The sequence below is a fragment of the Podarcis pityusensis genome (assembly GCF_964106645.2).
Source record: "Podarcis pityusensis genome assembly, chromosome: 14".
In the NCBI taxonomy this organism is placed as follows: domain Eukaryota; kingdom Metazoa; phylum Chordata; class Lepidosauria; order Squamata; family Lacertidae; genus Podarcis; species Podarcis pityusensis.
The window spans coordinates 10,463,898-10,477,854 of NC_138039.1; the positions used below are offsets into that span (position 1 = coordinate 10,463,898).

The following is a 13,957-nucleotide window of genomic DNA, read 5'->3' on the forward strand; positions in this document are numbered from 1 at the left end:
TTACAAGAGAAAGTAGAAACTATTTCAAGTATTGTGTAGTGCGCGTTCCCAAACCCTTATGCACAGTCACATGTAGCTCTGCAGAAGTTTTAAGGACAGAAAGAGACAGCGTTTCTCCCTAGCTGGTGCCAAAGATATGCAGATGATGGCTATCTGTCTCTGGCAACATTGCTGTTTCAGCTGAATGTGAAGCGACCAGTTTGTGATAAAAGAAAACCCGCAGTGAAATCACACAACTAAAGCAAGAATGTTGTTCTCCCCTTCACAGTCGGAGGGAGGTGGGGGGGAGGGAACCCCTAAAATCTTTGTTTCTTGTTCAGCCAAACAGTGATTAAGGGTGTTGAAAGTGGGCAGTGGTTTGTATAGCCAAATATTGTTTTCTCTCTCAGCTTCCATCTGTTGAATTTTATTTCACTGAGAGGAAAACAGAATTGCATTCTTCCCTTCAGAGTTGTTGTTATATATATTTAGTAGCTGATTTACTCGCAAAAATGAGTCAAATTGATTTACAAACACAACAGGAATACTAAAACCAATTATGATAAACAGAATCAACAAAAATCTAACAAACACGTCTATTTGTTTTATCCTGTTCCAACCAAAGAGGCCACAAATACTTACAGATGCCTCAAACGAGGGGGTGGAAACCTGGGTAAAACTCCTCTCCCCCCCCCCCCGGCTCCTAAAACTAGCTAAAGAGGGTTCCAGGCAAGCCGGGGGGGGGGCATTTCACAAGCAGGGAGCCACCACCGAAAAGCCCCTTCTTGTGTTGCCATAAATCTCCTTTGAAGGGAGAACATGGAGAAGGGCCTCAAATGATGAGCACAAATATGTTTCTGTCAATTTAAAAAAACTGATGTTTTTCATTTTTAATGTTGTGTTATGTGTGTGTTTAAATTGCTTGATGTTGTTTCTGTGAGGCTCCTTGAAAGGGCTTGTTTTTTGTCTTGAAATATAGCGTAAGTGTATCGAAATAAACAAACAAACAGCGAACGATTCGTTATTACTTCTACTTTGACCCCTACCTCCAGAAGGTTATCTTCCAAAGTATATATGTATATATTAATATGTAAACACGCATAACTCCCTTGGGTGGGGTACACAGATAATATCCCAATAGGCCAAATGACTTGGTAGAAAGTGAAATAGCAGTTTTGCTAGGCAGCCTGCCAAGGAAAAATTGCTGCTCCTGCCCTTAAAACAGTGGCATGTGGCTGTACCTAAGGGCATGTCTGAATTATTTGCCACTTGTATACTTAGTCCCATTTTCATTTGTCCCTCTTTGTTTCTGTACTGCTCTTGCTTATTCACACTAGCAGGCCAGCCGCCAGCAGACAGCACTCTCCAGCCTCTAGACTAACCCACGACTGACTCATGTCTTTAGCATTTTTTTCTCTCTCCCAGACCTTCCAGCCAGCTTTGTTTGGGAGACGTGAGACAAGAACAGGGACATTTCTCTTCCACTCTCTGTGGGTTTCCCAAGAAGTGTCTGGTTGGACACTGTAGAAAGTAGGATACCGGATTCTGTGAGCCATCAATCTGACCCATGAGGGCTCTTCTTGTGTTCTTAATTTTTGTTGACTACTGTAATTCGCTCTACGTGGGGCTGCCCTTGAAACTGTCCCACAAACTCCAGCAGGTGCAGAATGCTGCAGCGAGGCTCCTCACGGGGTCCCTGCCATGGGAGCAGATTCACCCAGTGCTTTTCCAGCTGCACTGGCTCCCGGTGGAGTATAGGGTCAGGTTCAAGGTGCTGGTCTTGACCTTTAAAGCCTTTTGTGGCTTAGGGCCCTCGTATCTATGGGACCGCCTCTCCTGGTATGCCCCGCAGAGGACCTTAAGATCCATGAATAACCATAGTTTAGAGGTCCTGGGTCCTAAGGAAGTCAGACTATCCATCAGGGCCAGGGCCTTTTCAGTGATGGCTCCGACCTGGTGGAATGCTCACTCCCCTGAGACTAGGGCCCTTCAGGATTTAACCTCCTTCCGTCAGGCCTGTAAGACAGAGCTATTCCGCCTGGCCTTTAATTTGAATTCAGCCTGATCTTTTATTTCCCTTCCCTTCCCTCCCCCTCCTCTTTTATGAAGATCACCCACTCTGAGACCCCACAGCTAATTCTCCACTGACCTCCTCGCTGGCCCAAGTAGGACCAATTCAGCCAGCTAGCCCTGGGGATTATCGAATTGATTTTTGATTTTTGAATTTTATTGTTATTCGTGTTTTTATACCCTATTTTATGCTGCTTTTATAATTAAGTGTTTTAAAGTGTTTTAAATTTGTTGTTAGCCACCCTGAGCCCGGTTTTTGAACTGGGAAGGCCGAGGTATAAATAAAAATTTATTATTATTATTATTATTATTAATTTCCCACAATGCCCCTGATGTAACATCACACTGGGGCACTGTGGGAAATTCAAAAGCGAAAAGCAGACCCTCTCCATTTAAAGCCTGGCAGTGTGGTTAAAACAAATAATAGTTTCTTTTTCTTCCTTGGTGATTTTTAACTATCAGACCCATGTTGTTTCTTACTTGGCAGATACAATGCTGTTACTGGAGAGTGGGTCGAGGATGAGGTTCTGATCAAAATGGCTTCACAGGTGAGAACTTCGCAAATTCTTGGCTTCCGGTCCCACCTGCCTTAATGGAGGCAGCCCCACGACGGCGGGGGATTGTCGGCGAGTTTATTTATTTATGGCATTTTAAAAGTCCTGCTCTTCCTCCAGGATACATATTAGCCCCCCTGCTTTATCCTCAAAACAGCCCTGCAAGGTTAGATTGGGCGAAGAGTTAGTGATTGGCCCAAGGTTACCTGGTGAGCATTATGGCTGAGTGAAGACACATGCCTGAGTCTCCCCTACTCCTTTTCTAGCCATTTAACAACCTCCACAGTGTTGTGTAATGGTTAGAGTGTTGGACTAGGATCAGGGAGACCCAGGTTCGAATTCCCTCTTGGCCATTTGGAGCTTGGGCCAGTCACTATCTCTTAGCTTAACCTACCTCACAGGGTTGTGAGGATAACATGGGAATGAAGAGAAATGTGTTTACCGCTTTGAGCTCCTTGGAGGAAAAGTGTGGAATAAATCCAGTAAATAAATAAACGGGAGTTTGTACTGAGATTGTTGTTGCTTCAGACTGCTCCATTCTGAAAATACTTTTCCACAGAAAACTCTGGGTATTGATACACCCATTTATATTCAACAGGGAGTTTGCCCCTTTTTGGCTGGGGAGGGCAGTAGTCTCCTGTCTCTCACCTGCCGAGTCTATTTCCGAGTCTCAGTACTTGGCCTGCAAATTCCCTCTGGACCTTTATTGCTTGGAGTAAATCTGTGCATTACCTGTTTTGACTGGGATGCTTAACCCTTCCCACACCGGCTAATTTTCTCAAGCAAATAAATGCCTTCCCATGGTTTTTCCTCTCAGATCACCTTCCCATCTCAGAGCCCAGTTAAGGGTGAAAGTGAATTAATAACATCTGGGAATTAATAGCATCTTGAGGGGGATACTTGCTGGGAAGAATTGGATTGGGGGGGGGACACACTCACTGCTTCCTTCCCACCAATTCTAGCCTGCAGTTCAACCTCCAAAGCAATTATAAAGCTTCTGTTTGTGAGCTACGATAAAAAATAAGTGTACCCCTTCTAGGGCTTAACTCATGCTTAAGATAAAAGGCGCTGTCTACATATTACAGAATGCTATGAAAAGAAGCCATTAACTCCCACTTTAGTTCTTTCTTGCCCTCCCAGTAAATTTAAAATACAGTAAAGTAACCTAGTTCAGGGCGGGTTTTTTGCTTGATGAGCCTGTTTTCACATCGTTTGATTTTTATATTGCTCTTTCATTATGGGCTGGGATGTTCTTTACAGTTGCAAATGGCTGCTCTGAGTAATATGAGTGCATTAGAGGGCAGGAATCAGGATATAAATATTTGAATACACATGTAAGGAAAACATGGACTTGCAGAGTGTATTTCCAGTACGGATGCTTTAGCTGTTGTGACAGTTCTCTGCATTCTCAAAAGGATGCCTGCAGCTCGTAGGATTTTCTTTCAGTTACTGGGAGTACAGGCAGAATTTTTCAAATACAAATAACCTTTGGATGAGTAACGATTGATCATATTTATATTGTTTTTCAGCCTTTTGGCCGTGGAGCAATGCGGGAATGCTTCAGAACGTAAGTGTATCTCTGCTTATAAATATTCTTGGGCTGTATTTTGCAGGATGGGAGTTTGAGCCTAAAAGCCATGAAAAGAAAACAATCAGGGCCAGAGAGAGAGAGAGAGAGAGAGAGAGAGAGATGTGGGGCCACATTTGGCCCTAGATCTGAGATTTCGCATTCTGGCCCTACAGGCTATGGGGTGAGAACCCAACAAATATAATAATGTCACCATATTGCAGATATTATCCTGGCTCCCATGCTATCATGTTTTCATAGAGCATTAAGTTCAAATTTTTTTCCTATTTCTTGTTCTCTCTTGGTCTTTGCTCTTTCAGGAAAAAGTTATCTAATTTTTTACACACTCATAACTGGAAAGGTGCCTTCAACTATGTTGCCAAGAGATACATAGAAACCGTGAACAGGGATGTCTACTTTGAGGACGTGCGACTCCAAATGGAGGCCAAGCTGTGGGGAGAAGAGTATAACCGTCACAAGCCCCCCAAGCAGGTAACTTGTTCTAAGTCAGTGAGCAAAACACCACCCCCACCACTCAGGGGAGGCAAACAGTTCATTGAGTTTCTGAATTAATGCCGGTTAATTACGACGAATAAATCCATGACCATTTCACTGGCAGCTTAATGTAAGTTGAATTCTGTGGCGATCACACACAGGGCCCCCGGACGTTTGACGGTCTATTGACCCTGTGCCACCACTGCGATTGCTTTTTCCGCTGCCACCACCCCATATCTCACGGGGACACACGGAGTCCAGTCAGTTGTTAACATAAACAAATAATCAAGTTTATTTTTAGATGCAGGAACAAGCTTATGGTTTCAGTTAGTTTTTCTTGACAGTTTCTTCATCTTAGTTCCTAACAACTCCAAACTGATTATTCCATCTATCTATCTGACTCCACCTAACAATTCCTCTCAGTCTCTCACAATACAACTCTACCAACCCACTTCCTATTCCCCCCTCTTCCTTCTTCAACACCCAAACCTCAGCTCTCAACCCAACTGACTTTCAAAACCTCCCACTCTAACTTTTATTCCCCCCTTGCATTCTCACTGGCCAATCACATCACACCTATTTTAACCCTTTCCTTATGACCCATCCGAGGAGGCAAACGCCACAAATTCCAAAAAAAGCATTCAGTGGAACTTGCTGTGATTTGTCTTCCACAATGGAGTGTGTAACAAGGGCAACGTTCCTGATGGACTGGGCGGAAAGAGTAATTTATAACTGGCTGCAATTTCCTCTGTTCTTTAAATAGAAATTTGAATTGTTTTCAAGTGAAGGCACTTAGCTGTTTGTCACACCCTTCTGCCCAAATGCCATAAAGCACACCAGCAATTCTACACTGATTTCAGGAAACGGATCCTCAGCATTTACCTGCATACATTTATCCTGGGAACTATAAGTCCCATCAGGGGGAAAGGCAAGGTATAAATAAATACCGGTATATTACGATAATAATAGTAAGTTTGCCCCTCACAGAACTACAGTTCCCAACACCCACAACAAACTTCAGTTCCTACAATTCTTTGGGGGGAGTGTGCTTTGAATATACTTTGGAAATATGGGGTGTATGCTGCAGCCCGTGTTCCTTCATAGCCTCCTTTTTTGGCCAGAATTTACCATTTGACGGGAATTGTGTGGGGAGGGGCATCCTCACTGTTTCTTCAAAACTCCCTTGCTTCCTTCCTCAGGTGGACATAGTCCAGACCTGTATCATTGAAATGAAGAACAGAGCTGGCAAGCCTCTGTTCCACCTGGAACATTACATCGAGGGCAAATACATCAAGTACAACTCAAACTCAGGATTTGTGCGAGACGACAACATCCGCCTCACCCCGCAGGTGAGACTTTCTTGGTAACTGGATTAGTTTTAGTGAGCTAGCTGTGGGACTTTTCGGCCTGAGCTGGCTGTCACCAGAGGCAGTCTAGAAGCAGACGCCTGGCCCCAAGTGTCCAGGCAGGGGGTCAAGATTTGAGGCAGTGATTGGAAAAGTCGAGCAGCAGCTTATGCTCTGTCCTCAAAAAAGAAGACCAATGTCACTCTGAGATAAGGGCTTTACAGGGACCAAAGGACAGGGATTGGCCCCATTGAGGTCACCACACTGAGTGACCCGGCAAGCTGGTACTGCAGTGTAGATGGCGCTCACACTTTTCTGGCTATTGCGGGTGGCGCTGTGGGTTGAACCACAGAGCCTAGGGCTTGCCGAGGGGAAGGCTGGCGGTTCGAATCCTTGTGACGAGGTGAGCTCCCGTTGCTCGGTCCCTGCTCCTGCCAACCAAGCAGTTCGAAAGCATGAGGTGCAAGTAGAGAAATAGGTACCGCTCCGGCAGGAAGGTAAACGGCGTTTCCGTGCACTGCTCTGGTTCGCCAGAAGCAACTTAGTCATGCTGGCCACATGACCCGGAAGCTGTATGCCGGCTCCCTCGGCCAATAAAGCGATATGAATGCCACAACCCCAGAGTCAGCCACAAGTGGACCTAATGGTCGGGGGTCCCTTTACCTTTAGCTTTACTTTGACTTCCTGTCTCTGAACTGGAGACTATCTACATGAACACTCCCTGATGCTTCATATGCCTGTTGCATGTGGCTCTGTGACATTGCTGCCCTTATAATGCTTTTTTGCTGAGTTATTCTAGCTTGCCAATCTAATACCCCTTAAGCTTTTATGGCTCGAGCTTTCAAGGTTCCGTTACTTTTTAGTTAGGAAAATGGGAATACCTTGGTATCTGCTTAATGAAGGCAGGAGCTCCAAGTCTGCCTTCTGCCTTAAGTTGTCTTGCAGCTGGTCCAGACGTTATACTCGTACCTTGGTAGCTTCTGAAAAGTTGGAAACTGTGTGGCCAAGCCTTTGTGTGGGAAGTAATTAGTGTGCAGAAGTTCCTAATCCAAGGGATGAGCCTGTTTTTCCATTGTGCTGTGGCCTCTAATTTTGGGGTGGTTGAGCCTCTGTAGGTTGCTGGCTTGTATGTACAGCTTCCCTGGTGGAAGTTCCATATTTATGTGGAGCAAGAGCTGTAGCTCAGTGGTGGAGCACCTGCTCTGCATAGTTCAGTCCCCAGCATCTCTTGATAGCACTGGGAGAGACGCTTATCTGAATTCCTGCAGAGCCACTCTATTCAGCATAGATTAGGTGTTCCCAAACAGAGGTCCACAGACAAGCTTCATTCAGGTGGTTCACGGCGTGTCCGTGAATTTGTGGCTGAAGACGGGAGACAGCGCATCCATCCCTTGAAATATTCCTATTAGCTTCCAATTGCATTTTTATTGCTCCGTCTGTTTCCTGTATTGTATCTTACTGTATTTCAATTTGCGTTCTGCAGAATCCAAATTGAAACACAGTAAAATGCAATGCATGAGAAATAAACGAAGCAATGAAAATGCAATTACAAATCACAGGGCATCTAGCACAGAGCATTGCAATTGCTGCAGACAGGCAGAAAATCAGTAAGTGGTCCGTCAAGAACCTCCGCAGTTCTCAAGTGGTTGGGGGGTGCGTGTGTGGAAGTGGGAACTTTGAGAACGCCTGGGGTAGACAGTGCTGAACTAAATGGACCAGTTGGTCTGACTAGATATAAGGCAGCTTCCTATGTTGCTAAGCTTACAATTTCCTGCAGGCTTTTAGCCATTTCACGTTCGAACGCTCGGGACACCAGCTGATTGTCGTTGACATCCAAGGAGTCGGAGATCTTTACACAGACCCTCAGATCCACACAGAGAGTGGCACAGACTTTGGCGATGGCAACCTAGGTAAAACCTGGCCTGTCATTTGTGTAGCCTTGGTAGTTTGTTAGTGAAGCGAATAATGGAATTGTAGATTTGGAAGGGACCCTGAGGGTCATCTAGTCCAACCCCGAAGGGCTGACGGGCTTTGGGACCGATGCCGAGGCAAACTGCCCCTTACGTTGCAGCCATTGGTCAAGGAGCCCTAATAATGTGGCTCCTTGTGGCTTATTTCCCTTGAAATAAAATTCCATAACCCTGTTTAAATGCGCCATTATTCATGTGCAACATTTTGAAGTCCCAAGGTGTTTTGACACCAGTGAGAGATGCCTGTTTCTGCACAATTTCAGGGGGAGGATTTAGAACTTTGCGTGCTGAAATTCTTCTTTTGGTACCCTCAGGTGTGCGAGGGATGGCCTTGTTCTTTCATTCTCATTCCTGCAACAAGATTTGCAAAAGCATGGGACTGACACCTTTTGACCTCTCCACCAAAGAGAAAGATGCCTTATTTCGAAGCAATAAATTGCTTGTAAGTGCTCCCTCTTGTACCGCTAAACTGTGACCCATTTTGCTTTCATATCTAGGTCTGCTTCTAGATCTAGACAGCTAAGCAGCATCTAATCACTGCTGTTCCATTTGAGCTGGAAATGGAGCGTATAAATTAAAATGATGCCTCTGGTTATTCAAGAAGCAGTTTTGTTGCGCCCCCCCCCCCCCCGCCTCTGCCATGGTCCTGGCTCTGCTGTTCGCATTGGAAGGAAAGCTCTCATTTCCACCAGTGCAGTCTTTCTTCCCAAAGCATATAGCACCCAATTGAGATTGGGACAATTTTACCCCTTTGTCCTTAAGGGGTAAAATTCCTCTTACTCCAGGCACAGAACTTGCTATTTTCTATTTTCTAACCCATTCTCACAATTTCTAATTGCATAAATAAGGACACATCCACATCGTACGTGGCTTTCCCAAAATAATCCCAAACACTGTGGTGCTGGGAATCCTAGCTCCGTGGGAAAGGAACTACAGTTCCCAGGATTATTGGGGGGGGGGGAGGCCATGTGTTTTAAGTATATTGTGTGGATGTGACGCATCGAGTCTAGTTTGGGCCCTGGGTCTGTTTCAGATGTTTTCCTTCATTGTCCCCAGTCTACATCTTCCCTTGAAATGGCTGGTGAGGACAGGGCAGCTCTTTATGACTGCATAACAGCAGCATTTCCCATGCTGACTGGGGCTGATGGGAGTTGTAGTCCACAATACCCAGAGGGCACCAAGTTGGAAAAGGCTGCATCGGACCCGCCATGCCTGGAACGTGTCACTGGATCGTGGTTTGTCTCTTCAAATGCTGTGAAGAGAAAACGGGAACCTGATATCTGAGGCACTTCATGTGGAGTTTTGTTTTGTTTTGCCAAGGAAAATGCTCAGACCGTTCTGCGAGGCACAGAAGAAAAATGTGGCAGCAGCCGTGTCAGAACCGTCTCTGGCAGCCGGCCTCCTCTGCTTTTCCGTTTGTCCGAAAACTCTGGAGATGAGAGCATGAGTGATGTGGCCTTCGACTCGTTGCCCTCTTCACCTTCTTCAGCAACACCCCACAGCCACAAAACCGAACATCTGCGTAAGTGATATATAGTGTTGTCGGAGGATTCTGGCTCACTCGGCATATAGGGATGGGCCTGCCCATTTTGGCCACCCCCAGACAAATGCATGTGGATTTCCCCCCTATATTCTACGAACCGATACATGCATGCGTTGCAAAACCACAACTGATATACCTACAAGCTGTGCTTCCTTTATTTTTAAAACATTTTACAGCTGCTTGGAGCAGTTGGTAGCTTCAGTGTATTCACATGGTAAAACAATCTTTTATAATGCTCCCAGGAAGCCAGTGTATGTCTTAAACAAAGGGAAGGTTCTATATTTCATAGAATCATAGAACTGTAGAATTCAAAGGGCCATCTAAGTCCAAACCTGCAATGCAGGAATCTCTTTTTTTAGACACCTTGCTGCTGATTTTCTCTCACTTTACTTTTTAATTTGTATTTTATTATGTATTTCCAACTGTTCTAATTGTATTTATGTAACTTTTTAACTTTTACCTTGTGCAGATAGCATTGACATTTGTGTTCTATGTTGTAAACTGCAGGCTCTTCCACCCTTCCGTTTGCCCTTCTGCTTTTCCCTGCGAAAACCCACAATGTAGTGCTGAATCGGAATAAACTGCAAGCAGGTTTTCCACAGAAAATAGTTGGTTTTCTGAGGGCGAGCAGCGGGGCAAAGGCAGAACCGCCCAGCTCTGTGCTCTCTAGGCATGGGACAAGCAGAAGTGTGGTCTTTTGACAAATGGCAGTATATAATTTTTTAAAATTTATTTCTAAAGTGCAGGGGAAGTGTATGAAGAAAAAGATGGCTGCCCTCTGTGTGCCTTTGGGGGCTGACATCTTTTTCCCCCTGTACCAGATCCCTGGTAGCCTTATTGGAACACTGAAAATGAAAAAAACACCACCACCAATGACTGCTCCTTTTCGTGGGGAGTTTAATTTGAGCCTAAACAGGCTTTGTGCATATTCCCTTTTCCATCGGTGATGCACAGCGCAGGTTGCCAATCAGTTGTACCTTGGTCCTGTTTTAGGTCTAGTTGTTCTGGCCCTGAGATATTTTGTGAATCGAGACTCTTGCCATTGAGTTAATACGTAACATTTTGCCCCCTAGACTGGCCGGTATTCAATGAAGTGGATAACTTGGTTCATGATGGCCTTGACAATCAGCGGGTAAGTGCCAAAGTAGATGTGATTGTGGCAGTTGTGTGTGTGTGTTTAAGTTTAAGTGTGGAACGTCATATAGACACCTTGTGGGCCTCTATGAGACCAGGATACTGGTCCAGATAGGCTTTTGACCTGATCTAGCCGGGCTGCTCTGATGTTCTTAAGAGCTGCCCCAGCCACACAGAAAGAGTGAGATAGGAATCTGATTTTAAAAGCAAACAGGCGTGCACCTGAGGAGTGCAGTATCCTCATCTCACCTTTCATTTTGTCCACCCAGCCCCTCTCCCCAAGTGCTTTTCTTCCAACCAGAGCTACTCTTTCTGTGGCAGGGATTGCTATTCTTTTTGGGCCCGTGGCCACACATGCAAACTGGATAAACTGTTGTGTGCATTGTTGGTATGCTTCCAACACACACTCATGCCCTGCAACCATGCACACACATGCAGACTCATCTCCCACCACCATTTATGCTTGGAAAAAGTGTTTTTGCTACTCTCCCCCCAATCCTAATTTACTGCCGGAGGGTGGAGGGTGGGTAGAAATATCTTCCTGAAGAATGCAGCTGGTGAGGCAAGATACAGTCATACCTCGAGTTGAATGCTCTTCGGGTTGAGCGCGTTCGAGTTGCGCTCCGCGGCAACCCGGAAGTAACAGAGCGCATTACTTCCGGGTTTCACCGCATGCGCAGATGCTCAAAATTGCGTCACACGCATGCGCGGTAGCGGTGAAACGCGACCTGTGCATGCGCAGACGCGCCGTCGCGTCCTGCGTTCCGTTCGGGATGCGAACGGGGCTCCAGAATGGATCCCGTTCGCATCCCGAGGTACCACTGTATAATCTTTATAATCCTGAATTCAGCAAGGTGGAGTGGGGTAGGTGCCTGCATGCCCTAGGGGCAACCTGAGAGAACACATGTGAACTCACAAGCCCCACAGTGGTGACCCCTTTTCATTGTGATTTCATCAGTTCTCATGTATTTAAACATGGGTGTTGATTTGCCATGTCCAGTTTGAGCCCAACATTCCATGCAGAGGGCCTGTATAAGCTTTAACTGTTTCAATTTAAATATGAGCTCGAAGACACTGTACTCCATAAAGTGTTTAGGCTTTTAAAAGTACAGTGGTGCCCCGCAAGACGAATGCCTCGCAAGACGAAAAACCCGCTAGACGAAAGGGTTTTCCGTTTTCCGATGCACTTCGCAGGACGAATTTCCCTATGGGCTTGCTTCGCAAGACGAAAATGTCTTGCAAGTCTTGAGATTTTTTTCGCCCCCCCCCCTTTTTCTAAGCCGCTAAGCCTTTAATAGCCGCTAAACCGCTAATAGCGCTAATCCGCTAAGCCGCTAATAGGGTTGCTTCGCAAGACGAAAAAACCGCTAGACGAAGAGACTCGCGGAACGGATTAATTTCGTCTTGCGAGGCACCACTGTATTTATTTTAGTTTTCTGTGGCTGATTTCAGTTTCAAAACGTAATAAAAGCAAAAAACAAATGTAATGTAAGACCCTCACACTTGTTCCATGCAATTGTAAAATGCCAAAAAACTCTCCTAGTCAGAAAGGAGAAGGATGTTGAAGAATTTCAGAAAAAGAAGCGGAAATGGCTCGTGTTCGCATATTTAGCTCGTGTCCGGAAAGGAAATCAATACGGTGAATATGATCGGTATTTGCTGCCGCCGTTGCTTTCAGCCAGCAAATGATATTAATTGATTATGCCTCCCTTGCATTGGGTTTCCTTTGCACTGAAATGAACAGGGTGGTATAACATAATTACATAAATTATAAAAGTTATTTTGCCACAACAAACAGTGAGGCTGACCTGTGGTGGAACGGAAACTGTTGCATGTAACGAATACAGTGTGGAATGGAAAATAAAGCCATCTTGCATCTCTGCTCTAGAGCAAACATCGTATCTGTGGTGGGCATTCATTTCAGTATAGACTTAGCAATCTGTAGTATAGACAAGCAGGGATCTTTATTACCTGCTGCTGCTTCTACACACACACACACACACACACACACACACACACACACTTTCCCAGTCATCTTGATCTTCCATCATTGTGCCACTAGTTCCGCGAGCTAGTTAGGAATACTCTTTTCATGTCTAGTTTGTTGTGTTGAGAAAACAAGGTGCAAAGCTGCTATATGACTGTCCTGGAAGGAAATAGCCGAATTTATAAAGCAGGAGTATTTGTACTGCCTTTGCACATTGAGAGTTCAGAGAAAGTACTGGCATTGTATCCTGTTATTTCTCCGTAGGACTCTGAAAATGGAGGTGACAGTGGATACCCCAGCGAAAAGAGGAGTGAACAAGAAGACATGGATCACCGAGAAAAAGTAACGCCTTTTCCCTCCAGAGTGAATAAGCCTTCCCCTTTCCCCCTCATCCTGTTTTGTATTATATAACCCATATATAATTTGATGCTTGTTTTTCATTCTGTGAATTTGAATTGTGAGCAGAAGCTCACAGCACGCAACTGGGAGGGTATCAAGCTGTAATTTAAGGGCACCATGACTTGTAGGTCTGGAACTGAAGTTCCCAGTATTATTTGTGGGAAGTCAAGTGTGCTTAAATGCATAGTGTGATTGCAGCCTACATGAAAGAAACGCCATGTTGTGACAGGTGCCTGTCTCCTCTATCCATCTCTCTTTTTCCTGGCCTTAACATCAGAGGAAAGAGGACAGGAGGAGTGTGGCAAAAATGAGGGGGCAGACTTATCTGCTCACCTATGGGCAACTGCTAGTCACCCCAGGTGAGGTAGGAAGGGACACACTTCATGTCTCTTCCAGCTATTGTTATAAGAACCAGTGCTTTCCCCCCTAGAAAAATAGGTCGGTACCATGAAGTTGTTACAGTAAGTGCCCCACTTTTTAACAGCAACAAAAAAGAGGTGCCAGTACTTTGTACCCTTGAGTAACCCCTGAAAAAAAGCACTGATAAGAACTAACATCATTTTTACTCATTTTCTGCTTCCCTATTTGAAATATTTAACTTTACTCATATTGAAATGAATGCATCACTCCAAAATCTTGGGAAAGGGGATTGTTTCCTAATGCTGCAAAGGTTCTTAGCAAAATGTGAGTCATATTCTGCACCTTTCTTTTCTTTTAACAATAATGTAGGGGCATTCCAATTGCAACCGGAGACATGAATCTGACGAAGACAGTTTGGGCAGCTCTGCACGGGTAAGTACAACATAAAATGTCTTCAGGCAATAGCTGATTGCTGTGGTTTGGTCCTTAAACATCATTAATGCACTTAGCTTTTCTCGGAGTAATATTTCACCCTGACTTTTTAATTCTTTTT

General features: G+C 45.0%; 1 protein-coding gene across 5 annotated transcripts in view; it reads left to right on the top strand.

Annotated features, from left to right (window-relative positions):
* EEF2K (eukaryotic elongation factor 2 kinase) overlaps window positions 1–13,957 on the top strand; it is a 47,033-nt gene that overhangs the window by 19,540 nt on the left and 13,536 nt on the right. For all 5 annotated transcript variants that reach the window (XM_080981037.1, XM_080981035.1, XM_080981033.1 and 2 more), the window contains 10 exons: window positions 2,537–2,597; window positions 4,133–4,170; window positions 4,491–4,662; window positions 5,865–6,014; window positions 7,789–7,921; window positions 8,296–8,423; window positions 9,302–9,503; window positions 10,598–10,656; window positions 12,910–12,987; window positions 13,774–13,836. In XM_080981037.1, the coding sequence (XP_080837163.1) occupies window positions 2,537–2,597; window positions 4,133–4,170; window positions 4,491–4,662; window positions 5,865–6,014; window positions 7,789–7,921; window positions 8,296–8,423; window positions 9,302–9,503; window positions 10,598–10,656; window positions 12,910–12,987; window positions 13,774–13,836 (1,084 nt within the window). The remainder of the gene's footprint in view (window positions 1–2,536; window positions 2,598–4,132; window positions 4,171–4,490; window positions 4,663–5,864; window positions 6,015–7,788; window positions 7,922–8,295; window positions 8,424–9,301; window positions 9,504–10,597; window positions 10,657–12,909; window positions 12,988–13,773; window positions 13,837–13,957) is intronic.